At 50.5% G+C, this 27,050-nt stretch overlaps 1 protein-coding gene across 8 annotated transcripts in view; it reads left to right on the forward strand.

The window, feature by feature from the left end:
- The first annotated feature begins 12,128 nt into the window (after window positions 1-12,128).
- The window catches only part of RFT1 (RFT1 glycolipid translocator homolog), a 49,482-nt gene continuing 34,560 nt past the window's right edge, over window positions 12,129-27,050 (forward strand). For 2 of the 8 annotated variants that reach the window (XM_070050720.2, XM_070050721.2), the window contains exons 1-5: window positions 12,130-12,303; window positions 17,850-17,935; window positions 20,207-20,323; window positions 22,486-22,675; window positions 23,882-23,983. In XM_070050720.2, coding sequence (XP_069906821.1) covers window positions 12,241-12,303; window positions 17,850-17,935; window positions 20,207-20,323; window positions 22,486-22,675; window positions 23,882-23,983 — 558 coding nt within the window. In that variant the 5' untranslated portion in view covers window positions 12,130-12,240. Of the gene's footprint in view, window positions 12,304-15,731; window positions 15,828-17,849; window positions 17,936-20,206; window positions 20,324-22,485; window positions 22,676-23,881; window positions 23,984-27,050 lie in introns of those variants that run through there. The other 6 variants (XR_016214783.1, XM_089306097.1, XM_070050722.2 and 3 more) reach the window with 6 other exon arrangements.

The following is a 27,050-nucleotide window of genomic DNA, read 5'->3' on the forward strand; positions in this document are numbered from 1 at the left end:
TGCATGTACACTGAGTGTGGGCCTGAGTGTGCATGAGCTTGTGTGTGCATGTATGCACATGCACACAACCACACACATTTGTGCCTACTCATATAGGCTCATACACACCCACACATACCCAATCACACCCACATCATGCTTACATACTCAGATTTGCACATGCTCATTCTCTCACCGTCCACACTTTCCTGCACACATGTTCACGCAGTCAGCCTGTATACACACTTCCATAGTCACACCTACTTCACACACACACACACACACACTCCTGTGTAGCCAGTTGCTGTCCCCCAGGGTAACTCACACAACCACATACAGACCCACTCGGTTGCACACACTCACATGTACACGCTCACCACCCCCCACTCCCGCCCTGGCCTGCAGGCTGCTTGCCCCTGCCGAGTCGCCCAGGACTGGCCTTGTCTGATGCCTGCTCACTGCTCTCTTTCCTCCTTGGTTTTATTTATTTTTCTTAGGCATGATGAGCATATTTGGAGAGTATGCTATTTTCACCCTATCTGGAAGCATATTTCCTCATGGCCATGAGCTTGGCAGATCAGTGAGCAGACTCCTGGCTGCCAGCATGTGTGCTGGCAGGGCTGAGGACAAGCAGGAGGCAGACCCGAGAGCCCCAGAGGCAGGAGGGCTGGGGCAGCCTGGGCTGGGGCCGCTGCCTGCAAAATCCTTCTTGGGTAACCCTGAGCTCAGGGTCGCTGTTCGCTCCAAAGGCAGTGTGGCCTCCCTTTTGGTCCTCCCATCTGCCTGGGGCTTGCCCACTGGATCCTTAGCACCTCTGTTTTCTCCGAGGCAGCAGGGCCTTTACAGATCGTCTCATCTCTCTCAATTTTTAGAGGACAAAACGGGACACAAGAAAGCAGGCGTCTGGCACAGCACTGAAGACATCCGCTGGGAAGCCCACATCCCACATCAGAGAGTCTGGGCTTCAGTTCTTGCTCTGCTGTTGATTCCAGCTTCCTGCTAATGTGCACCCTGGGAAGCAGCAGGTGATGGCTCGGGTAGTTAAGTCCCTACCATCCATGTGGGAGACTTGGATTGAATTCCAGTCTCCTGGCTTCAGCCTGGCCCAACCCTGGCCATTGCAGGCCTTTAGGAAGTGAACCAGCAAATGGAAGATCTTCTCTCTGTGTCTTTCTCTCTCTCCATTTATCTCTCTGCTTCAAAATAAAGTAACTTCAAAAAAGATTTTTTAAACCAAAAATATGTTCTATTTAGTGACTGTCTGCTCTGCCCCAACCTGTGTGTGGCCCTCTGCATGCATCCTCTCATTTTAGCCTCATAACCACCTTGAGAGGTTGTGCCACTACTCTCCCATCTCACAGATTAGGAAACTGAGGCTCAAAAAATTCCAAAAGACATGCACAAGGCAAACAGCAGCAGAACTGAAGCAGGTCCCTTCTGTCTTCCTATGGCTCAGGCACAGCACTCACCCTGCAGAGCCGCCTGGAGGTGGTGGGGGCTGGGAGGCTGGCTCTGGCTGGGTGCTGGAGATATGAACTCTCCAAGGGAGCACACTCAGTTGTGCTCAGTTGTGGCCTGGGTGGCTGCCATGCCCAGTCAGCTTCTAGCTGGCAGGTGTTGACCGTAATGGCGTGGCTGTGCAGCAGAGCCTTCTGGGAAGGTGGATTGCACTGACGAAGCCTGGGAAACCTGATGCTTAGTCTAGTCTGCACTTCCTTCCTTTTGGATTAGGGCTCTTCACCCACAGGGTCCAATGTGACAGCCCTGGGAAGCAGGGCAGGGCAGGTGGAGTCCCTGGCTGGTGTCCCCACTGTGTTGTCACACAGACGGTGCTCAATCATTGTTGGCTACAATCAAAAGAATTTGAAAGGGTTTAAATAGGCATGTCTCCAAAAAAGATATACAATGGCCAATAAATACATAAAAAGATGCTCAACATTACTAATTATTAGGAAAATGCAAATCAAAGCCATAAGGATATACCACTTCACACCCACTAGAATAGCTGTAATAAAAAAAGATAGGGGCTGGAATTGTGGTGTAGCAGGTTAAGCTGCTGCCTGCAACTCCAGCATCCCATATGGGCGCCGGTTCAAGTCCCAGTTGCTCCACTTCCGATCCAGCTCCCTGCTAATGCACCTGGGAAAGCAGTGGAAGATGGGCAAACTGTTTGGGCCCCTGCTACTTACTTGGGAGACCTAGATGGAGTTCCAGGCTCCTGGCTTTGACCTGGCCCAGCCCTGGCTGTTGTGGCACTTGGAGAGGGAACCAGCAGATGGAAGATATCTCGCTCTCTCTCTCTCTCTGTCTTCCTTTCTCTTTGTAACTCTGTAAAGTAAATGAAAAAAAAAGATGGACAATAGTAAGTATCGGTGAGGCTGTGAAGAAATCGGAGCCCTCATCCACTGCTGGTAGAAGCAGAATCATGGCAGTTCTTCAGACAGGTTAACCTAAGTCAATCACAGATTCTGCAGTTTCTCTGCAGAGAACTGAAAACATTGCTCACTGTCCACAAAAGACTGTATAGCAATGTTCTTAGCAACATTATTCATAATACTCAAAAGCAGAAACAATCCAAATGTCCCTCAAATAACGAAGGGCTAAACCAAATGTGGTATGTCCACACAATGGAATATTACACACTCATAAAAGGGAAGGAAGGCTGATATACTCCTCAACATGAATGACCCTCAGAAACATCGTGCTAAGTGGAAGAATCGAGATGGGAAAGACCTCCTATTATACGTTTCATTGTACGAAATGTCCAGAAAAGGGAGCCCAAAAGGACCCGAAGCAGAGGAGGGGGATTGGGAAGTGATAGACAATGAGAATGGGGTGATGAAAGTGTTCTAGAATTAGACAGTGGTGATGGGCGCACAGCTCTGTGAGTATACTTACACACTGGGCTGCACGCTCACGGTACAGAGTTATATATCAATCACATATTTAAATGAGTCTAACCAGAAATGAGAACAAAAGAAGGGACAGAGGAAAGAAGGGAGGGGAGGCATGAGGGAGGGGAGAATGGTCAGATGGCTCAATGGGGGTGAGATGGGGAGGCCCAGAATTACGAAATACTTTTTCCAGGTCACAGGGAGAAATGTCATCCCTGCTGGTGCAAACGTGATGAGAAGGACCCCGACGGCTCCTGCTTGTTGAGCACGTCCACTCTCCTGTGTCTGGCAGTGTGTGGGCGCCTCCACGTGCACGACCTCATTGAGTTCCTTCCGTGGCCCATGTGACAAGCACATTAGCATTCTAAGTGTACAGATGAGGAAACTGGCTGGGAGACCCGCCGTGACGTGCCCAGGAGGCATCAGAGCTTACACGTCAGGTCCCTCTCCAGACGGTAAGGAAGTGGCTGTATGTGACCCAGTTTTTGTTTATTCATTTGCATGACAGCCCCATGCTCAACACCAGCAGACAGACAGGAATGTGAGTAGGTGCTGCTGCTGCTGCTGCAGCCCCCAGGCTGCCGGGGCCCAGGGAGGGGCACCCTGGCACTCAGCTCCACAGCTCCACGCAGGTCCCCAGGCTCTGCCAGCCCCCTTAGGGGCAGCAAACAGCATGCACCCAGTCAGCTGGGGAGCTCAGCTGACTCTGGCCCAAAATCTTTGGGTTTTGGATAAACAAGGGCTGCCTCGTTTCACCTCTGTGTGACCTTTCTATGCCCCAAGGACCCAGGCCCTGGGGACTGTCCCTTGTCACCCAGCTTGTGAGAAGCCCTGGGCAACAGAGCCAGGTGCAGGCCAGCTGTGAGTGTGCTGAAGACATTTCCTTGCCAGCCCCTCTGTGAACTGCTAAGACACAGCTTGTAGGAAGCTGTCCAGTCGGGACTCAGTCCTGGCTCTGCTACCTGCTGAGTTCATCACTTGACCTTTCTGAGCCTCCATTTCTATCTGTAAAATGGGGATAAGGGCTCTTTAGGATTGTTGTACATTATTGTAAGCCATATCATTACATTGACAGTAGGGTTCACTGAGGTGATGCATGGAATTGAGAGGCCTGACTCAAAGTTAAGACTGTACAATATCAACCCTCACTACTGTGGTGAAGCCATGAACCTAGACACAGAGCACCCTAGCCCACCCCAGGCCAGCAACCATATTTGTACACTTGCAGGCAAAGTCACCTTCCAACCCCAAAATGCAGCATCCATTGCATGTGACCATGCATTCACACATGCACACGCACACCCTCAAGCATGTCTATTCATACCCAGGGACACAGAGTTCATGATCTGAAAGCATACTGGCACATAGGCCTGCACACACACACACACACACATGCAAACACACACTTGCCATCTCCTCCTTGCATGTGAACACGTGCGCCTGAATTTGTATTCATTCACATATGCAGGTCCTCGCCGTGGATTCGCCAATCTCAGGACCACCGGCCCAGCACTGGCCACAGCCACAGCTAACCCTGGGTTGTCCAATGGGCTCAACACTCTCCCCTCTCCGAGCCTTCGCCGCTGTTGTCCTCTTGGCCTTGCATGTCCCTCTGTCTGACCAAGCCCTCTCACCCTTCCCTGCAGGAAGCTGCCTGACAGCGCCGACCCTGGTTCCCTTTGCCTACGTTGGCCAGCTTAACCTGCCTAGTGTTATGCTTGTGTCCTCCCCAAGGAGAGCCCCTGAGTGCACTCAGGATAGTGGCGGTGGCTCGCTTGTCCCTGTGTCCCCCTCCAATGCCCAACAAGAGCACTGGCGCTGGAAGGAGACATTGAATTTTTTTTCGAAAAGATTTATTTACTTATTTATTTGAAAGGCAAGCGTTACAGAGAGAAAGGTCTTCCACCTGCTGGTTCACTCCCCAAATGGCCACAGCAGCCAGAGCTGGACTGGTCTGAAGCCAGGAGACAGGAGCTTCTTCCAGGTTTCCCATGTAGGTGGCAGGGGCCCAAGGCATCAGGCCATCTTTCACTGCTGCCCCAGGCACATTAGCAGGGAGCTGGATTGGAAGTGGAGTGGCTGGGACTTGAACCGGTAGGAGGCGCTGAATTGAAGCCACCCATGGGTATGTGTGACCCTTTGGGGCTCCTCTCTCCTTTCTGCGCCAGTCACTGCTCAGAGGAGACCAAGTCACTGCTCAGAGGAGACGGGCCAAACCAGGCCCTGAGGCTACTTGCCCAGCTACTCACCCTAACCTGCAGGCAGATCCTGGGAGCCGGGGCTGCTCTGTGCGCCCTTCCTGGCACTGAGTTCTCCCACAGCTTTCCCACAGGCACCGCTGCCTCCAGCCCCTGCTGCCCTGACCACTGGCCCCGGCCCCAACCCCAACCCCGAGAGCAAGTCCCCCCCGGGGCTTGGCTAGCGTTGGGGTGGACCTCAGGGCTTGCTCTGCCTGCTCTGGGTGACAGACTCTTACAGGCCAGGAAGGAGGCAGCTTTTGTGAGGGGCCTGAAGATCTGCCCTCCGTGTTGGAATCCCTCAGGTTGCTGGTCAGTGCAGAGTCCTGGGCTACTCCAGCCTTCCCCAATAAGAAATGCCAAGGTGGAGCCCGGGAATCAGCACTAACAACAACCACTCTGGTTTCGTCCTGGGTGAGGGACTGAGAGCCGCTTGGCCTGTTCCAAATGTTGGCACTACCTCTCACTAGCCCTAAGACATGTCCCCAAGACACGCCTTGCTGGGCCTCCACTTTCCTATCTGTGAAGTGGGAATACGAGGGGTCGGCACTGCGGCACGGCGGGTTAAGTTGCCATCTGCAGCGCTGGCATCTCATATGGGTGCCGGCTCAAGTCCCCGGCTCTTCCACTTCAGAGCCAGCTCCCTGCTGATGCATCTGGGAAAACAGAAGAGGATGGTTCAAGTGCTTCAGTCCATGCACCCCTGTGGGAGATCCAGGAGAAGCTCTCGGCTCCTGGTTTCAGCCTAGCCCATCCCTGGCTGTTGTGGCCACTTGGGGAGTGAACCAGTGCATAGATCTCTATGTTCTCTTTCCCTGTTTCTCCTTCTATCGCTCTAATTCTGACTTTCAAATAAATAATTAAAATATGGCCGGTGCCGTGGTTCACTTGGCTAATCCTCCGCCTGCGGTGCCGGCATCCCAGATTCTAGTCCCGGTTGGGGCGCTGGGTACTAGTCCCAGTTGCTCCTCTTCCAGTCCAGCTCTCTGCTGTGGCCTTGGAGGACAGTGGAGGATGGCTCAAGTGTTTGGGTCCTTGCACCCGCATGGGAGACCGGGAGGAAGTACCCGGTTCCTGGCTTCGGATCAGCGCAGCGCTGGCCATAGCGGCCATTAGGGGAGTGAACCAACGGAAGGAAGACCTTTCTCTCTGTCTCTCTCTCACTGTCTATAACTCTCTCTCTGTCTCTCTCTCTCTCTCACTGTCTAACTCTGCCTGGCAAAAAATTAAAAAGTAATAATAATAAAAAGTAATTAAAATAAATCTTTGAAAAACATAATTCATTAAAAAAAAAGTACATAGGGGCTGTTGCTGTGGTGCAGCGGGTTAATGCCCTGGCCTGAAGTGCCAGCATCCCATATGGGCGCCAGTTCGAGACCTGGCTGCTCCACTTCTGATCCAGCTCTCTGCTATGGCCTGGGAAAGCAATGGAAGATGGCCCAAGTGCTTGGGACCCTGTACCCACGTGGGAGACCTGGAGGAAGCTCCTGGCTCCTGGCTTCAGATCAGTGCAGCTCCGGCCGTTGCAGCCAATTGGGGAGTGAACCAACAGATGGAAAACCTCTCTGTCTCTACCTCTCTCTCTCTCTCTCTCTCTCCTCTCTCCGTGTAACTCTGACTTTCAAATAAATAAATAAATCTTTTTTAAAAAGTGTACATAAATTAAAAAAAGAAATGGGGATATGAATGATGTCTATCTCATGGGACTGTGGTGGAAGTGAGATGCCAGGCACAGTGCCTATATGGACTCAAGCCATGCACACTGTGTCAGCCCCTTCCTCCCACCCTGGGGATTCTGAGTGAGGGGCACAGTCTCACAGTCCAATATGGAGTAAAGGCCCATAGAAAGCCTCTGGGCTGCAGGAAACCTTGGCAGGGCAGGTGTCTCAGCCAGGACACCCTGCCACCTAGTGGCTGGGGTGTGGGACCACGCCCAGGGCTCCGGTCTCCGCAGGCTGAAGTCCAGGGCCCTGGCTAGCTGCCCACAGCTCAGACCCTGCCTCCTAGCCTATTGGCAGCCTCACTCTGTGCCCTGGCTACTCTGCCAGCCTACCTGGCTTGACACCAGCCCTGGCGCTTCTTCTGCTTTGTAATAAAATAGGTGGCTCAGCTTTCCCTGGCATGGAGGTAGGAGGGAGGGAGGGAGCCAGGGGAAAACAGGTCCTTTAACAACCTCTGGTTACACTCTGATATTCCAAGGGGGTCACTGGCCCCCCCAAACCAAGTGCCTCTCCCCCCAGGAAAGAGCCCTTCTTACTTGTCTGTCTTGCTTTCCCGGTCCTTCACCATTCACTCTTTCCAAGACTCTCATGAATGTATCCATTCATTCACTATAGAAGTGTTTGCCAGGGGCTTGGGCTCAATGGTGGTCACCAGGGATTGGCCAAGTTTTTCTGCAAAAGGCCAGCAAGTAAACATATTAGCCTTGTGGGTCAACCCACCCCCCTGTAGCAGCAAGAAAGTAGCTGTTGGGGCAGGCATTGTGGTGCAGCCTGTTAAGCTGCCACCTGCAACAGCAGAATCCCATATGAGCTCAGATTAGAGTCCCAGCTGCTTCACTTCCAGCTCCCTGAGTTGTGCCTGGGAAAGCAGGGGAAGATGGCCCAAGTACCTGGGCCTCTGCCACCCACGTGGGAGACCCAAACGGAGTTCCAGGCTCTTGAACTCGGTCTGGTGCAGCCCTGGCCATAGCAGCCATTTGGGGAGTAAACCAGCGAATACAAGATCTCTTTCTCTGTCCTTCTCTCTCTGTAACTTTGCCTTTCAAATAAATGAATGCATTTTTTTAATAAAAAGAAAGTAACTGTTGACAATATGTAAACAAATGGGTGGATGTGGCTGTATGCCAACACGCACTTTAATTGTGGGTGTGGACACTGGAATTTCATATAATCTTCACGTGCTATAAAATAGTCTTTCAATTTTTTTAAACCATTTAAAAATGTAAAAACTCTTCTTAGTTTGCAGGCCATAGAAAAGAGGCTATGGCCAGTGGGCCCGAGCTTGCTAGCCCTGAGCTGAGGATCCTGGAGGCAAGACTGCAGCGTGTGCCACGCCCCATCTGTGCCACTACTTCTAAAGGAATCAAGACCTTTGAAGACAGGCCAGCATTTTAAGCTGCGTTTGTGAAGCCAACATCCCATATCAGAGCGCTGGTTCGCATCTGATCCAGCTCCCTGCTGATGTGCCTGGGAAGGCGGGGGAAGATGGTCCAAGTGCTGGGGTACTGTCACCCAATGGGAGACCCAGAAGAAGCTCCTGGCTTCAGCCTGGCACATCCCTGATGCAGTCTGGGGAGTGAACCAGCTTCTTTGCCCCCTGCACAACCATCCCGCTGTCCTTCCCAAACCAGCCCTCATGGACACCTGGGCACAGGAGTATGTGCACGTGAGGAGCTCTGAGCTCTTCCGCTCCAGGGACAGCTGTGGAGGAGGATAAGGCTGCCCCACTGGAATTGAGCCAGTGGGCGCCCACCTCACCTGCCAGCTGTGGTCCGTGGGGGTGGGCAGGCTGCTCAGGAGAAGCTCATAGAGCTTCTCAGCCACTAAGCCGAACACCTTGATCTTCCAGTCGCCTCTAAAACACCCCCAGGTACATGTCCAGCCTGCTCTGCCTTCCAGAACAGCACCCCTCTGTCCCCTCTAAGAGCTCTACTGCCTTATCTGGATTCAATCTTTCAAAGCCTCATCTCTTTGTGAAGTGTTATTACTTATTAAGGTTTTTTTTTTATTTATTTATTTTTTTGACAGGCAGAGTGGACAGTGAGAGAGAGACAGAGAGAAAGGTCTTCCTTTGCCGTTGGTTCACCCTCCAATGGCCGCCGCGGCCGGCGCGCTGCAGCCAGCGCACCGCACTAATCCGATGGCAGGAGCCAGGAGCCAGGTGCTTTTCCTGGTCTCCCATGGGGTGCAGGGCCCAAGCACTTGGGCCATCCTCCACTGCACTCCCTGGCCACAGCAGAGAGCTGGCCTGGAAGAGGGGCAACCGGGACAGAATCTGGCGCCCCGACCGGGACTAGAACCCGGTGTGCCGGCGCCGCTAGGTGGAGGATTAGCCTAGTGAGCCGCGGCGCCGGCCTTAAGGTTTTATTTTGCAGTGTTCCTTCCACTTGAATTTAAGCTCATCAGGGGCCAGATCCATCTGCTCTAATTCTTATGACTGCCCTTTCAGGACAGAGATTCCTGACGAGTCCCATAGATGAACACACCGAGGTCACCCAGTTAGTGAGTGGCAGAATGAGGCTTCAAGGCCAGGTCTGCCTGGCACTCCAAAGCTTGCTTCTGAGCCTCCACACGCTGGGGGTGCATGGGCTTGGGGTCCTGCAGTCTGCTCCCAGCAGCAGGAGGCGTTTCTAGGAGCCCTGGGAATGTGCTGTGTGGCTGCTGTGGGAGGCAAAGCCAGGGGGGCTGCACTCTCGCCCTCCTGGAGCTTCGTGGATTAGACAAAGATTTCTGATATATTTTAGTTTTTTCACTGCAATGCAGGCTGCACTGAGAGCTAAAAAGGGATACAAAGTGGTTTAGGGGTCACCATCTCATTTGCTCAGGCTGTTGTAGCAAAATACCAGACAGCAAAGGCCACTAGAAGGAGCCTGCTTAAGAGTCGACTGGTAAGGGCTCCTGACAGCTAAGGCCTAGAGTGTTTTGAGGAAGAACAGAGGTGGTGAGAAGGTAAATTGAGGCCAAACTATAAAAGGGCTTAGACAACAGAAATGTATTTCTCGCTGTTCTGTTCTTGGAAGATCAAGACCGAAGTGCCAGCCAAACCAGGGCCTGGAGAGTTACCTCTTCCTGGCTCACAGTCAGCCTCCTTCCTACCGCACTCAGATAGCAGAAAAGAGATCATTATCTCCCACGACTATTATTTTTTTTCTTAAAAACTGTTCACAAAAAAATTTTTTTTGGGGGAGCAATGCATGGCACAGCAGATTAAGCTTCTGATAGTGATGTTGGCATACTATATTGGAACACCAGTTCAAGTCTTGGCTGCTCTGCTCCCAACCCAGCTTCCTGCTAATGCACCTGAGAAACAAGCAGATGATGGCTCAAGTGCCTGGGTTCCGTATGCCCACGTGGGAGACCAGGCTGAAGCTCCTGGCTCCCAAATTCAGCCTTTCCCAGCCCTGCCTATTGTGTCCATTTGGGGAGTGAATCAGCAGATGGAAGATCAGTTTCTCTTTCTCCCATTCCCTCTCCCCATTTCTCTCTTGCGTTCTACCTTTCAAATAAATAAAGACATCTTCAAAAAATTTTTTTAATTTGAGAAGCGGAGACAGAGAGAGAGAGAGAGAGAGAGAGAGGCTGTTCCTATCCACTGGTTCACTCCTCAAGTACCTACAACAGCTAGGGCTGAGCTGGGGCTAAAGCTGAGATCTGGAAACTCAATCCAGGTCTCCCACATGGGTGGCAGGAATCTAATCCCCTGAGCCACCGCTGCTGCCTCCCAGAGTCTGCATTAGCAGGAAGCTGGAGTCAGGATCTGGAGCTGGGCATTGAACCTAGGCACTCTGACATGGGATGCAGGTGTGTCAGCCAGCATCTTACCTACTGGGTCAAATGCCTGCCCCTCATGCTTCATCAATCCCATCATGGGGGCTGTGAAGACCTGGTTGCCTTCCCAAGCTGTAACATATGTATTTTGAGGGGACCCAAACATTTAGTCCAAAGCAGGTGCTTACTGGAATATTCAGGAAGGTTAGGACAGTGGGGTCTTGGCGGGTGGTGGTGGGGGAACAGGAGTGCTGGCAGGAAGACACTTTGGGCAGAGAGGTTGGCAGGAGCAAAGGCAACAGGACGGTGCCTGAGGACCAGCAAGGGCTCCCGTGGCTAGGGCCTAGGGTGTCCTGGGAAAGGACGGTGACCGTGTGCAAGGTGAACAGAGGGTGGGCTGGGGCCAGACCATGAAAGGCCTAAAAGAGATGAGGAAAGAACTGGGCTCCCTACGACCTGCAGAATCAATATTGCATGAACATTCTAGGAGGCCAGTGTTTTGGACTAAGCACCCACACTGGGCCCCAACAGACCACACTACAAATCACAGTGGGGTCAGCCATGCTAAAGCTCCATGTCATCAGAGCAAAACTAAGTGGTCTTCCGTTATCAGGAGAATGCCAACAACCAAACCTCACAAATAGGCTCGATTCACTCAGCATCACCCCCAAGCTCCCTCTGCCTTCATCCTTACACAGGGACGGTTACGTGAAGTAACTGTTAGCCAATCAGTTACTTTTCTGTTGTCCTGCCTTCCTTTCTCTGGCTTCCGAGGAAAGTTACTTTGAAGCAAACAGTATGCTTTTTGTCCTCTTTGCCTTTTCAGCCCTCCTCTGTCTGTCAAACCAACGTCTTCTGCACAGCCCACTGGAATACTGGTTCTACTTTACGGAATGCAGCATAGCCTGGTTCTGGAATCGCGAGTGAGCTCAGTGAAGATCTCCGTGCTGCCTTGTCAGTGACTGTGCACGTTGGGTGCTTCAGCCTCACAAAGCTTTTCCAGTCCCTTCTTCCTGTCTGCTCTCACAGTTCCTAGCATACAGGCTGGAGCAGGAGCCTGGCTGGGGTCACCAGCTGTATAAATGGGAACAATCACTGCACCTCTCACTGCTCTTTGACAACGTGACTCCATTCTCAGAGCTTTAGGAAATTTCACAAACCCGTGTGTGTGAAAATGCTGCGTTTAACTTCCGGTCTTCCGTTCTCTCTCTGTAACACGAGGACAACTCCTGGCAACCTAATTGAGAGGTTGTGGCTGCGTTTTTGTAAACCAGTGCCAAAGGCAAGATTCAGGATAAACCCTGGTGAGTTGGTTTCCCTTTTGGCAGATGAGTCCAGAGAAGTTAAGTGTTTCTTGGTCGGTGAGCTGGGCTTTGGTTACTTTTACTGTGTCTCTTAGCACTGGTCACATTTAACTCATTTGGGATAAAGAGTGAGAAACGCACCACCAAATGAGAAGGGAGAAGAACCTAAGCGCAGGCGCACTGACAGAGCCCGCTTACAGGATCGGAACTTCCGTGTCCCGCCCCCGTCGTCTCAAAGTGACCAATCAATGAGCGAGTCTTTCCGTGACGCCATCTTCTCGCGACGAAGCTGGTTGGCGGCGGTGTTTCCTGGTGCCAGAACCGAGGGGCCGAGGCCATGGGCAGTCAGGAGGTACTGGGCCAAGCGGCCCGGCTAGCCTCCTCGGGGCTCCTCCTACAGGTACACTCTGCCCGGCCGGCTCCACCCTCACGGCAGGCGGGATTCGCGGGGGAGGAGACCCGGCGGCCCCTGAGAGCTCGCCTCCGGGCAGACACATCTTCCCTGGGGACCCTTCTGTGGAGAGGGGGTTAGTAGGAGATCGTGGTAGGGGTGAGGGGCGCCTGAGCCCAGAGTTGGGAGCCTACTTCAGAGTTGTGGCTGGGCGGCTGCGTACAAGCGCCTTTCCTCCTGAGTATCGTATTTCCCGTAGGACAGAAAGAGAGAGAGAAAGATCAGGTGGCGGGAGGGGTGGCATTTCGTGCTGGAGAATCTTGTGTTTTTAAGGCAAGGGGGTCATTTTCTCCATGTCTCACTCCAGAGCCTCAAACTCTGGCTCCCCCTGAGTTCAGAGAGACCATATGGTATAGCTAAGAACGCGGATTTGGGCTCAGTCAGGTCTGGACAGGAACTTCAGTACTTGATGCGTGACTGAGGACGAGTGACAGCACCTTCAGACCGTCAGCTCTTCATTGGTAAAATGGGAGTGTTAATAGCAGGTCATCAGCTTGTGGCAGGGATTGATTGGGGTCATTCAAATCAACGTCCTTGCCACAGTTCCTGGCTTTGTAGTATGCACGTAATAAACGTTGGCTACATACTTCCTCTGTGTGATCTTGGACACAGCACTTCACCCTCTTGGCCCTGATTTTTCTCCTCTGTAAGATAGGATACAGGCCTGCCTCATGCAAAGTCCGAATCCACCCTCCACTTTGCCTTGCAGGAACATCTAGATTAGGCGGACTTGGGTTTGCTAGATGGCGGCCCTTGGGAAAATCACTTGACTTCTCTGAGCATCAATTTCCTCATTTTAAATGAGAACTGTGATGCAATCTCATAGTCATTAAGAGGATTAGATGAGGCCATGCCTGTTAAGTGCCTAGCACATTACAAGTAAATACATGTTAGCTTTATTTATTTATTTATTTTTTTACAGGCAGAGTGGACAGTGAGAGAGAGACAGAGAGAAAGGTCTTCCTTTGCCATTGGTTCACCCTCCAATGGCCGCCACAGCCGGCGCACCGCGCTGATCCGATGGCAGGAGCCAGGTGCTTCTCCTGGTCTGCCATGGGGTGCAGGGCCCAAGCACTTGGGCCATCCTCCACTGCCCTCCTGGGCCACAGCAGAGAGCTGGCCTGGAAGAGGGGCAACTGGGACAAAATCCTGCGCCCCGACCTGGACTAGAACCCGGTGTGCCGGCGCCGCATGGCGGAGGATTAGCCTAGTGAGCCGCGGCGCCAGCCCAGCTTTATTTTTTATTGTGGTAATAAGGATCTTCTAAATGGTCACTGAAGGAATGAAATGATATAGTCTACCTAACACTAGAAAAGAGTGCATCTGATATGTGAGCCATCTTCACCCAACCCTGTTTACCCAGCTTTTTTTTTTTTTTTTTAAGATTATTTATTTGAAAAACAGAGTGACAGGGGGAGGGTGTGAGAGTTTTCCATCTGCTGGTTCTCTCCCCTAGTGGCCACAACCCCTGGGGCTGGGCCAGGCTGAGGCCAGGAGCCAGGAACTCCATCTGGGTCTCCTACTTGGTTGGCAAGGGCACAAGCACTTGGACCATCTTTTACTGTCTTCCCAGGAACATTAGCAGGGAGCTGGGTCAGAAGCAGAGCAGCTGGGACTGGAACTGGTGCTCTGATAATGGGACACCTGTATCGCCAGCAGCGCTTAACCTGCTGCACCACAATGCTGGCCCCTACCCAGGTTCTTTTTCTGTTTCACAACATGAATAACTTGAGTTCAGTGCTTTATCCACAATGCTGATTTTTTTTTTCAACCTTTGATGATACCTTTCTATTACTGGCTTTGTTAAAAAGAGTTGAGGCCGGTGCTGCGGCTCACTAGGCTAATCCTCCACCTGCGGCACTGGCACCCAGGGTTCTAGTCCCAGTTGGGGCACTGGATTCTGTCCTAGTTGCTCCTCTTCCAGTCCAGCTCTCTGCTGTGGCCCGGGAGGGCAGTGGAGGATGGCCCAGGTGCTTGGGCCCCTGCACCTGCATGGGAGACCAGGAGGAAGCACCTGCTCCTGGCTTCGGATCGGCGTAGCGCCGGCTGTAGCGGCCATTTGGGGGGTGAACCAACGGTAAAAGGAAGACCTTTCTGTCTGTCTCTCTCACTGTCCACTCTGCCTATCAAAAAAAAAAAAAAAAAAAAAAAAAAAAAAAAGAGTTGAAATAGAAAACGTACTGGTTTAGGAGTCAGGTGGCCTACCTTTACCAGCTAGGTTACTTGTTGGCATTTTAACTGGGCAAGTTGCTTCTTGCCGAATCTTACTTGCTTTCTCTGCATTTTCCTAGTTATTTTTAAGGGTCAAAAATCAACAAATGTGAAAAATTCTTTTTCAGACTGTAAAGTCCTTTCAGAAGTAAGTGAAAACTGTTGCTATTAAGATCACTTTGGCCGGCGCTGCGGCTCACTAGGCTAATCCTCCGCCTTGCGGCGCCGGCACCCTGGGTTCTAGTCCCGGTCAGGGCGCCGGATTCTGTCCCAGTTGCCCCTCTTCCAGGCCAGCTCTCTGCTGTGGCCAGGGAGTGCAGTGGAGGATGGCCCAAGTGCTTGGGCCCTGCACCCCATGGCAGACCAGAAGCACCTGGCTCCTGCCTTCGGATTGGTGCAGTACGCCGGCCGTGGCGGCCATTGGAGGGTGAACCAACGGCAAAGGAAGACCTTTCTGTCTCTCTCACTGTCCACTCTGCCTGTCAAAAAAAAAAATCACTTTGAAGGGCAACTACTGGGTAGCATGACCTTTCTTAGTGAAAACCTTTATCTAAACCATTTAGGAAATAGGTGTAGGGTCAGAGATATGTTTCTTGAACAGTGGTAACTTTGAAGGTAGCATAATTGTGTATGTGGATTTTTCTTTTTAAAATTTATTTATCTGAAAGGCAGAGTGACAGAAAGAGGGGGAGAGACAGAGCTTCCATCCGTGATTCACTCCCTAGATGGCCGTAACAGCCAGATCGTAGTCAGGCCAAACCCAGGAGCCTGGAACTCCATCCTGGTCTCCCACGTTTGTGGCATGGCCCAAGTAGTTCCACTGCCTGCCCATTAACACATTAGCTGGAAGCTGGATCAGAAGTGGAGCAGCTGGGTCTCAAACCAGCACTCCAATATGGGATGCTGACATCACAAATGGCCGAGTACCTGCTGCACCATAACACTGGCCCCTGTGTACCTGCTTTTAAAAAAATAGCCCTGATGTTTCAGTTTCTTGAGTGTTTTGATTCAGTGTTTCACAAATTACAATATAACTACTTAAGGTAACTTTGCAGTTAACATTTTATTCTGCAAGAATTTGAGTGTTTATTCTGTCTTAACTCAATCTGCCTTTCATTTCTACAGATTTTTAAAAAATACTTTTAACCTTTACAGTCTCATTTGATGCTGTGATCGGTCCTATGAGATGGGAAACCTCACTTGACAGAGCAGGATATTGAGACTTAGCACAGTTAGAACCTGATGGGTGTAAAAGGTAAATGGTGAGTTGAGGCTCTCAGCCGAATGCTTTCTCCAGCCAAGACTCCATGAGCTGGTCCCAAGCCTTTAGAGAACAGCACTTGCTTTGTATGTGTGTGCACGCATGTTTGTTTGTTTGTTTGTTTGTTTCTTTCTTTTTTTTTTTTGAAAGGCAGAGTGGACAGTGAGAGAGACAGAGAGAAAGGTCTTCCTTTGCCATTGGTTCACCCTCCAATGGCTGCCGCGGCTGGCGCGCTGCGGCTGGCTCACTGCGCTGATCTGAAGCCAGGAGCCAGGTGCTTATCCTGGTCTCCCATGGGGTGCAGAGCCCAAGGACTTTGGGCCATCCTCCACTGCCTTCCCAGGCCACAGCAGAGAGCTGGCCTGGAAGAGGGGCAACCGGGACAGAACCCGGCACCCCGACTGGGACTAGAACCCGGGGTGCCGGCGCCGCAGGCAGAGGATTAGCCTAGTAAGCGCGGCGCCGGCACACGTTTCTAAAGAGAAGCTACAGAGCTTTTGTCAGTTTCTCAAAAGATCACCGTTGACTCAATAAAAATGGGCGTGGTGATATCTTGGCTTTGGAGACCTTGCTGCTCTGTGACACTTTAGGAAGAGTGTGACTTTGCTGTCACTCTTTGGTCATATCCTTCCCTAGACATTTCAGACCACGGTAGTCCATTGCTGTACTCTAACCTTCCGGATTGCAGCTCTTGGCAGATAGCCGTGAGAGTGCTCACCACAGGAAGTGAGCTGTCCGTTGCTGCTGGGATGCAGCAGGGAGTCACTTGGTGAGTGGACTTGCAGTGCACTCAGCATCCCCATTTAGCAATCCTCTTTAATTGCAGCTGTGTATTTCTCTATGTCTCATGGGAAGAATTCTTTACTTAGGTGGTTTTCTTGCACTGACTGATTTGGAAGTCTTACCATATGTCGTTTTCAAATGACAGTAGCTGGACTGTGTCTCTCTCCACCCTCCTACTTATTGTTGCCATTGTCTTTTTTTTTTTTTTTAGATTTATTTATTTATTTAAAAGTCAGAGTTACACACAGTGAGAAGGAGAAGCAGAGAGAGGGAGAGACGTCTTCTATCTGCCAGTTTACTCCCCAGTTGGCTGCAACAGCTGAAACTGTGCCGATCAGGAGCCAGGAGCTTCCTCGGGGTCTCCCACATGGGTGCAGGGCCCAAGCACTTGGGCCATCCTCCACTGCCTTCCCAGGCCACAGCTGAGAGCTAGACTAGGAGAGGAGCAACCAGGACAGAATCTTGTGCCCCAACCGGGACTAGAACCCCGAGGTGCCAACAGCGGTGGCCCTCTTTTTTTTTTTTTTTTTAAGATTAATTTATTTATTTGAGAGGCAGAGCTACAGAGAGGCAGAAGCAGGGAAAGAGAGAGAGAGGTCTTTCATCTGCTGGTTCAATCCCCAGATAGCCACAATGGCTGGACCTGAGTCTCTCTGAAGCTGGGAGCAAGGAGCTTTTTCCAGGTTCCACATGGGTGCAGGGGCCCAAGGACTTGGGTCATCTTCTACTGCTTTCCCAGGCCATAGCAGAGAACTGGATCAGAAGAGGAACAGCCAGAACTCGAACTGGCACCCATATGGGATGCTGGCACTGCAGGCAATGGCTTTACCCACTATGCCACAGCAATGGCCCCCAGTAGTTTCTGTTTCTAAACACACCAGAAGGTTTGGTCCAAGGGGCTGGGCAATGTGGACCACTAATTAGAATTCTCTTTCTGTTTCCTGGAGGGCTTGACTTTGGAACCAAAGAAATTCACTGAATCTATGGGGGCCTGCCTCTTCCTGTCAGCAACTCAGGGAGATTTCCAAGAGCCTCCCTGGATTCTTTGACTACGCACAGGAGTGCTGAGAGATGCCAAGGAATGCAATTGCAGAAGAAACAAGTGCCTTAGAGGACAGTGCAGGACAAAGCTTCAGTATATCATCCTGTCGTGTTAGGAGGAGCCGCCATGTTGTCCTCATGTGAGCAGAGTCAAGGTTCCCAACACAGCTGACCCTTACATGTTTTTCTCTTTCCATAGGTGTTGTTTCGGTTGATCACCTTTGTCTTGAATGCCTTTATTCTTCGCTTCCTGTCCAAGGAAATCATTGGCATAGTAAATGTAAGGTGAGAGAGGCTGCCCCCGGGCACTGTCCATAGCTCACACCCCTCGCCAGGTAGGCTTCAAACTGTGCCCCTGTGTGTGCCAGAAGCCGAGTGTTTTGGCAGTGGGCTGAGGAGGAGCATGTAGGGGCGGGGGGCATGAGCAGGTGGCGTCGCTGGACCCACAGAGTGTTTTCCGTTAGTAGCTTCCAAATGCACGTTTCTCTGCCAGCTCTTAGACGTCGGGAGCAGAGTGGGAGTAATTCACTGCAAGGCTGGTCTCAGGTACAATCCTGCGTTTTTGTCCTGCTGACGGCAGAGGAAGCAGGAATTGTGTGTGTCGTGAGGATGTGCTTCGTGATTGCAGGTCTGGAGCAGCCGCCTTCCTGCCCGCCTCAGTGATTCTGTCACTGGGCCACAGTTCCTGGATGGGAGCTTCGCGCTTGTGTTAGTCCTCGGAGGCTTTTGGGTAGCTGACTGGCTTTGTATTTGAGACGCAACTTATTTCTCCTCCTTTCCTGTTTGCTATTCAAGGACACCCACACTTATTTTATATTCACAAATGACACAAAAGTGTATGAAATTATGTGAGTGCTTGGAATAGCTCGGCTTTCGGGTGTGTCTTCATGTCCTGGTAAACAAGACAGTATGTTCTAGACAGCACTTCATGTCTGGTACTTACCTAGCATATGCGCTTGGCTCTGTTCTCAGAGCTCAGTGGCAGTTCTCAGACTAGGACAGACCAAGGAGTCTTCGGAGGAACTTTGCACTAGGTAGAGCTGAGGAAGGACCCAGGAACCTGCAAAGAGGCCTTGAAGTAGGGACCACACTTTGAGAAATGCTGCTTTAAAAAAAAATTATTTGGGAGCTGGTGCTATGGTGCAGCAGGTTAAAGCCACGGCCTGCAGTGCTGGCATCCCATATGGGCGCTGGTTTGTGTCCTGGCTGTTGTACTTCTGATCCAGCTCCCTGCTAATGTGCTTGGAAAAGCAGCAGAGGATGGCTCAAGTGGTTGGGCTCCTACATTCACATAGGAGACCCAGATGAAACTTCTGGCTCCAGACTTCGGCTTGGCCCAGCTCTGACTGTTGGGGCCATTTGGAGAATGAACCAGCAGATGGAACATGTCTGTCTGCTTCCTTCTCCCTCTCCCTCTCCCTCTCTCTGCCTTTCAAATAAATAAATAAATCTAAATTTTAAAGAATTATTTTCATTTATTTAAAACACAGAAGCAGAGAGACAGAAACAGATCTTCCATTCAGTGGTTCAATCTCAAAATGTCTGCAACAGCCGGGGTTGGGCCAGGCTGAAGCCAGGAACCAGGAACTCAGTCTGGGTCTCCCACATGGGTGGCAGGGATCCAACTGCATGAACCATCACTGCTGCCTCCAAAGGTACACATTAGCAGAAAGCTGGATTGGAAATGAAGCCAGGACTCGAACCCGAGCTCTCTGATACGGATGCAGGCATTCCAAGTAGCATCTTATCTGATGTACCAAGTACCTGCCCCAGAAATGCTGTTCTAAGAGCAGGAGGGAAGGGGCCAGATCCTCTTGGATGCTCACATCTTCCTTCTCGTGTAGCCTCCCCCAGATGTAGATGTCCCTGCTTTGACAGCGCTGGTGTGGCCTGTCCCCTACTTGAGGTATGGTTCCATCTCTTCTTTGAGATGTTCAGTAGAGGCACTGGGTAGCAGGCAATCCTTGGACATCCTCAGAACCCTTAACTCTGGGCCGTCTTTGCTGTGCCTCTTGGGGAAGGGAAACCTCAAGCTTTTGCTCACTAAGGTGCTGCCCACTAGGAGGGACCTAGGTGAGCCTTGCGGGTCTGGGTTTGCAGCAGCTTGTGTAATGGCTGCCAGCCTGGCTGCCTGTCCTGAGATTCTTTTGGCCAAAACCTCTACTCAGTAAGGCCCTCGCTTCCCTCACAGCAGTTGTCAGTCTCAGAGTGATCAAGAGGTGTGTTTGTTGTTTGGTGTCATGGTCTTGTCCTTCGCTCTCCTTGTGGTCAGGGCCAAGCCTCTACCCTTAGCCACAAAACCTGCAGACTTTGGGGACCCTGCAGCAGTTTCTGTCTCTCTGTGGCCGCACACTCCGGTATCCATTGTGTGATTCCTATTTTTCTTGTTTTGTGGATCATACTGGTGTGGTGGTCCTAGAAGAGCCCACCGCCCTCCACATCCCCACTAGTGGGTTGCCACTAAGCCCTTTTCTCCTCCTTGTTCCTGGAAAAATCCCAGAAGCTCTCTCTGTGAGAAAACTGGAACCCATACTGATCCCTGCTTTTCCTTTACAGGCTAACACTGCTTTACTCGACCACGCTCTTCCTGGCCAGAGAGGCCTTCCGCAGAGCCTGTCTTAGTGGGGGTACCCAGCGAGACTGGAGCCAGACCCTCAACCTCCTGTGGCTAACGTGAGTTGTGCTTTGTCATGAGACAAGGTTCCGGAAGGCAAGCGCAGCTGTTGTCATCATGAAGCAGCAGCGTCCACCTAATGCTGAGTTGTCTGCAGATTCAGTCTTGCAGTGGAGTTCTGGGGGCCAGGCATGCAGCCAGAAGGGAGGAGTGTCTGCGTGGGAGGAGCTTCTTGGCTCATTTTCTCTCTAGATGTTCAGGAGCCAGGGGGAGGTTCCAGGCCTGATTTCTTGCTGTGGTTCTTTGGAAGTTGTTTCTGCTGTCCCCACACTGGGTCTCACTCAGCTTGTGCTATCCTTTGAATACCTAACCCTTTTGGCTTATGTTCTCTTCTGAGCTTTTAACAACTGCATAGTCCTGGTAGCTTTAAAATTTTTAGATGTTTTTACTTTTTTTTTTTTAATTTATTTGAGAGGCAAAGAGAGAGAAAAAGAGCTCCCATCCACTGGTTCGTTCCTCAAATGCCACAAGTAGGGCTTAGCCAAACTGAAGCTGTGAACCTGGAACTCATTCCAGGTCTCCCCTGAGGATGGCAGGGGCCCAACTACTTGGGCCATTACCTTCTGTTTCCCAGGGTCTCCATCAGCAGGAAGCTGGAATTGCAATCAGAGCCAGATGTACACCCAGGCATTCCAATATGGGCTGTGGATGTCCCAGGCTGTGGATGTCCCAGTCAGTGTTTCACTGCTTGGCCAAATGCCTGTCCTCATGAAAGCTTTTTAGGGGGTTCCTTAAATCTTTCTTCAATTCTGTTATGTGATTTCCCTTCTGAGCCTTTTAAAGTATTCTTTTTTTTTAATTTAAAGATTTATTTATTTATTTGAAAGGCAGAGTTAGAGAGAGACGGAGGCAGAGAAAGATATCTTCCATCTTCTGGTTCACTTCCCAGATGGCCACAATGTCCAGAACTGGGCTGATCTGGAGCCAGGAGCGAAGGGCTTCTTCCAGATCTCCCACATGAGTGCAGGGGCCCAAGCACTTGAGTCATCTACTGCTGCTTTCCCAGGAGCATTAGCAGGGAGCTAGATCGGAAGTGGAGCAGCCAGGATTCGAACCGGCACCTATTTATTGTATGCCGGCCTCACAGGCAGCAGCTTTACCCCATATGCCACAGTGCGTGCCCCTTAGAATGTTCTTGAAGACCAAGTACATCAGTTGAAAACTGTAATAACTTTTCAGCAGCTAGATGCATGCAGGCAGGGCTAGTGGTAGAGGTTGTTTCCCAATGTTGCCCTTGCGTAACTCCTTATTGCCTCATGGACTTGACTGTCATATTTATGAGTGTTCATTTTATTAGAGGAATGACTGTTAACTGTTCAGTCATGTTTAAAAGTGCATTGTGGGACATGTGTAAAAGGATACCGTGCACCAGACTGTTGGTTGTTTTGGGTGCAAGAACCGGCTGTGTGCAGTCTGTCAGCCATTCCAAGCACAGACAAAAGGCATTTTATTTTTGGGAATGTTGTTTATCACATCAGTATAAGCCAGTGGATAGGAGTGAAGGCTTTGGAGTTGGATCAGGATTGGGTCCAGTTTTGCCTTTGAGTAAACTGTTCATGACCTTGGTCAAATGACCCTTGCCTGTCAGCCTGTTTCCTCACCTTTTTTTGTTGTTGTTGTTTAATTTTTTCTTAAAACTGACTTGAAAATGTTATAGAGGGAGATACAGAGAGACTATCTCATCTAGGTTCACTCTCTAGATGGCCACAATGACCGGGGCTGAGCCAGGCCAGAGCCAGGAGCCAGGAGCTTCATCTTGGTCTCCCACCTGGGTGGCAGGGCACAAACATCTGAACCATTTTCCACTGCTTTCCCAGGCCATAGCAGAGAGCTGAATCAGAAGTGGAGCAGCCGGGACTCGAACCGGCGCCCATATGGGAAGCTGGTACTGCAGGCCGCGGCTTTACCCTCTACACCACAGTACCAACCCTTCCTCATCTTTTAAGTGGGGATAATGGCAGCAGGGATAATGGCAGCAGATTATGGTGAAGTGTCACTGGAGTAAAGGTTAAGGATCACAGTTTTTGGCCTGTAGTTAGGGCCTTGACAAATGCTTGCTGTTTTTGTTATGACCGTCTCGTTTTTGTTCAGTGTTGCTAGTTTGATATATATTTTATTTTACAATTTAGTGTATTAAAAAACATTATTTCCCCTCTTTTAGAGTCCCCCTGGGTGTGTTTTGGTCCTTGTTCCTGGGCTGGGTCTGGTTGCAGTTGCTTGAGGTGCCTGACCCTGATGTCGTCCCCCACTATGGAACTGGAGTGGTGCTGTTCGCTCTCTCGGCAGTGGTGGAACTTCTGGGAGAGCCCTTCTGGGTGTTGGCCCAAGCACATATGTTTGTTAAGCTCAAGGTCAGTGTGCCTTTTGCTGTGAATGGGAAATGCAAAGGATAACGGAGAGTGTGGTTTTTCTTTTTTCTTTTTATAAACATTTGTTTTATTTCATTTGAAATCAGAGTTACAGAGAGGCAGAGAGAGAGAGAATGTCATCTTCCATCTGCGGTTCACTCTCCAAATGGCCTCAATGGCCAGGGCTGGGCCAGTCCAAAGCCTGGAGCCGGGAGCTTCCTCTGGGTCCTCCATGTGGGTGTAGGGGCCCAACCATGTGGGTCATCTTTGGCTGCTCTCCATGTGCATTAGCAGGGAGCTGGATTGGAAGTGGAGCAGCTGGGACTCGAATTAATACCTATATGGAATGCCAGCGCTGCAGGTGGTGGCTTTATCTGCTATGCCACAGCACTGGCCCAGGAAAGTGTAGCTTTTAGAAAATGCTTTTATAGGAGAAAATTGATTTTTTCAGACTTGCATCTAAATAGGTGTTTGTTTATTTACTTGAAAAATTTTTTTTTTTTTTTTTTTTTTGACAGGCAGAGTGGACAGTGAGAGAGAGAGACAGAGAGAAAGGTCTTCCTTTTGCCGTTGGTTCACCCTCCAATGGCCGCAGCGGCCAGCGCGCTGCGGCCGGCGCACCGCGCTGATCCGATGCCAATGGCAGGAGCCAGGAGCCAGGTGCTTTTCCTGGTCTCCCATGGGGTGCAGGGCCCAAGCACCTGGGCCATCCTCCACTGCACTCCCTGGCCACAGCAGAGAGCTGGCCTGGAAGAGGGGCAACCGGGACAGAATCCGGCGCCCCGACCGGGACTAGAACCCGGTGCGCCAGCGCCGCTAGGCGGAGGATTAGCCTGCTGAGCCGCGGCGCCGGCCTATTTACTTGAAATTTGTCAGATGGATCGAGCCAAAGTTTATCTGCTGTAATGAGGAACTTACGCATTCAGATCAGCATTTAGAACTGTAAAGGATTTTGGATTCTTCTAGTGATTTTACCTAGTTGTGTACTAGGTCAACTTTTTATGATTTAAAATAAATAATTGTACACAAAAGAATATTTATAACATGTCTAAACCTTAAGGAATAACATACTGAAGATGCATGAACCTGGCTGCTCGGACACATGCCCCGCTCCCACTGCCGGGAGAACCACGCCCCTGGATTTTGTCGCTCCTGTGTGTCTGCCTGGTGATGCTGTTTGTGACGTGCACCTTCTCCCTGAGTTTGCAGGTGATTGCTGAGAGCCTGTCTGTAGTCCTCAAGAGCGTGCTGACAGCTTGTCTTGTGCTGTGGTTGCCTCACTGGGGACTGCACATTTTCTCTTTGGCCCAGGTAGGAGTCATGGCTTGTACCTTTTTGTATAACCTTTGTTTCTCCATCTGGGTTTTCTTCTGATTCCTGCCACTGTGTGGTTTATGTTGGCTTTAGTCACACATGTGGGGAAGGCTGTCCTTGCCACTGTGTCACCTCTGGCTGCCCTGCTGTACACTGAGACCATTATTGTCCCCTGGACCTGCAGGGGCCGTATACTCAGCCTCACTGTCAAACGTCAGAAACCCTCTTGGACATTCTGAGGGCAGGTCCCTATCAAACCGGCCTTAGATTGTCTGACACTCTTATGGGAAGAAAAAAGCAGTAAGAGGAGAGGGGTGGGAATTAAATTGCATTGTGTTATTTTCCTTGGATTTCAATTACTTGTTTGCAGAATAGGAGGAAACTCTGCCAAGTATGTATTAAATTTAGATTGAAATCTCACATAATTTGTAGGGTATGAATTGAATCACAGAATTTTCAGCATGTAGCAATTTTGGCTTCTTTTTTTTAAAGATTTATTTTATTTATTTGAAATACAGATTTACAGAGAGAGAGAGAAGGAGAGAGATATAGAGAGAGATCTTCCATCTGCTGATTCACTCTCCAAATGGCTGCAACAGCAAGGACTGGGCCAGGCTGAAGTCAGGAGTCAGGAGCTTTTCCCAGGTCTTCCACGTGGGTGCAGGAGCAGGATGTGGGCCACCTTCCACTACTTTCCCAGGCCATAACAGGGAGCTGGATTGGAAGTGGAGTAGCCCGGACTTGGACCCATGCCCATACAGGATACCAGCGTTGCAGGCAGCGGCTCAACCTGCTAAGCCACAATGCTGGCCCTCGCTTTATTTCTAACTCATCATTTTCTAGTTCCCATTCATGTTTCCAGTTCTAATAAAAATATAACTAGAGTACAAGTGCTATTTTAGAAAATGAAACTGAAGACTAGATAGTTCTCAGGACATCTGATAGTACAAAACAGTAGTCTTGTTTTTAATTGTTATTTATTTGTTTGAAAGAGAGAGAGACAGACGGATATCAATCGTCCATCCACTGGCTCATTCCTCAAATGCCCTCAACAAGTAAGGCCACGCAGACTGAAATCAAGAGCCCGGAACTCAATTCAGGTTTCCCATGTGGGTGGCAGGGATTCAAGTACTTGAGCTGTTCCCTGCTGCTTTCCAGGGTATGCATTGGCAGGAAGATAGAACTGGAAGCAGAGCTGGGACTTGAACTCAGGCATTTCTTTCTTTCTTTTTTTTTTTTTAATTTTTATTTGAAACTCAGAGTTACACGGAGAGAGGAGAGGCAGAGAGAGAGAGAGAAAGGTCTTCCATCCGATGGTTCACTCCCTAATTGGCCGTAGTGGTCGGAGCCGCGCTGATCTGAAGCCAGGAGCCAGGAGCACATGGATGCAGGGGCCCAAGGACTTGGGCCATCCTCAACTGCTTTCCTGTGCCATAGTAGAGAGCTGGAATGGAAGTGGAGCAGCCGGGACTCTAACCGGCACCCATATGGGATGCCGGTGCTTCAGGCCAGGGTGTTAAACCACTGCGCCACAGCGCCAGCCCCCTGAACTCAGGCATTTCTTTTTTTTTTTTTTTTTTTTTTTTTTTTTTTTTTTAAGGCAGAGTGGACAGTGAGAGAGAGAGAGACAGAGAGAAAGGTCTTCCTTTGCCATTGGTTCACCCTCCAATGGCTGCCACAGCCAGCGCGCTGCTGCTGGCACACCGCGCTGATCTGAAGCCAGGAGCCAGGTGCTTCTCCTGGTCTCCCATGCGGGTACAGGGCCCAAGGACTTGGGCCATCCTCCACTGCACTCCCTGGCCACAGCAGAGAGCTGGCCTGGAAGAAGGGCAACCGGGACAGAATCCAGTGCCCTGACCGGGACTAGAACCCGGTGTGCCAGTGCCACAGGCAGAGGATTAGCCTATTGAGCTGTGGCGCCGGCCCAGGCATTTCCAAATGGAATGATAGTGTGCCAAGTGGCATCTTAACCACTGTGCCAAATGGCTAACCCCAGCCTGTAATTTTTATTAATGTATAGGAAGATAAATTAAGATTTTTAGTAATGATTTATTTGGAATTCCTTCACATATCCCAGGCAAAAATTACAACTATTTTTGTGGAATACGGAAGAGCTAGATTTAAAGTTAATAAAACAGGATTGAGGATTTCCTCCTAAAAACAATTGGCAGAGTTGACCATTTTAGAGAAATTACTCTTTTTTTTTTTTGCTACATGTTAATGGATCTAGAACTATAGTTCTAATCAGTTTTTTTTTTTTTTTTTTTTTTTTTTTTTTGTAAAATTTATTTACTTGAAAACAGAGTTACTGGGAGATAGAGAGAAAAATAGAGAGACTGAGAAAGATCTTCCTTCTGCTGGTTCACTCCCCAATGGCCAGGGCTGGGCCAGGCTGAAGCCAGGAGTTTCTTCCAGATCTCCCACGTGGATGCAGGGGCCCAGGAACTTGAGCCATCTTCCGCTGCTTTTTCAGGTGCATTTTCAGGGAGCTGGATTGGAAGCAGAGCAGCTGGGACTCAAACGGGCACCCATTTGGAATACTGGCACTGCAGTGGCAGCTTAACCCCCTACTCCACAGTGCTGGCCCCCAGTCATTGTTTTTTGTTTTTGTTTTTTAGGATTTATTTATTTATTTGAAAGGGTTACACAGAAAGAAGAGAGGCAGAGAGAGAGAGAGAGAGAGAGAGAAAGGGCTTTCCATCTACTGGTTCACTCCCCAATTGGCCGCACTGGCTGGAGCTGTGCCCATCCAAAGCCAGGATCTTCTTCTGGGTCTCCCAGAAGTGGGTGCAGGAGCCCAAGGACTTGAGCCATCTTCTACTGCTTTCCCAGGGTATAGCAGAGAGCTGGATTGGAAGCAGAGCACTCAGGATTTGAACCAGCACCCATATGGGATGCTGGCACTGCAGGCAGCGGCTTTACCTGTTGTGTCACAGTGCCAGCCCCCCAGTCATTGTTTTTGATACACTCTCCCCAGTAGGACAGGCAGGCCACAGGGATGTCCAGATGTTGGTTGGCTCTTCTTGGGAAAGGCCCTTGCATTATGAGTTCCTGACTGTCATAG

Source organism: Oryctolagus cuniculus, chromosome 10 (genome assembly GCF_051225735.1).
Source record: "Oryctolagus cuniculus isolate XC-2025 breed Fujian yellow rabbit chromosome 10, ASM5122573v1, whole genome shotgun sequence".
Classification (NCBI taxonomy): Eukaryota; Metazoa; Chordata; class Mammalia; order Lagomorpha; family Leporidae; genus Oryctolagus; species Oryctolagus cuniculus.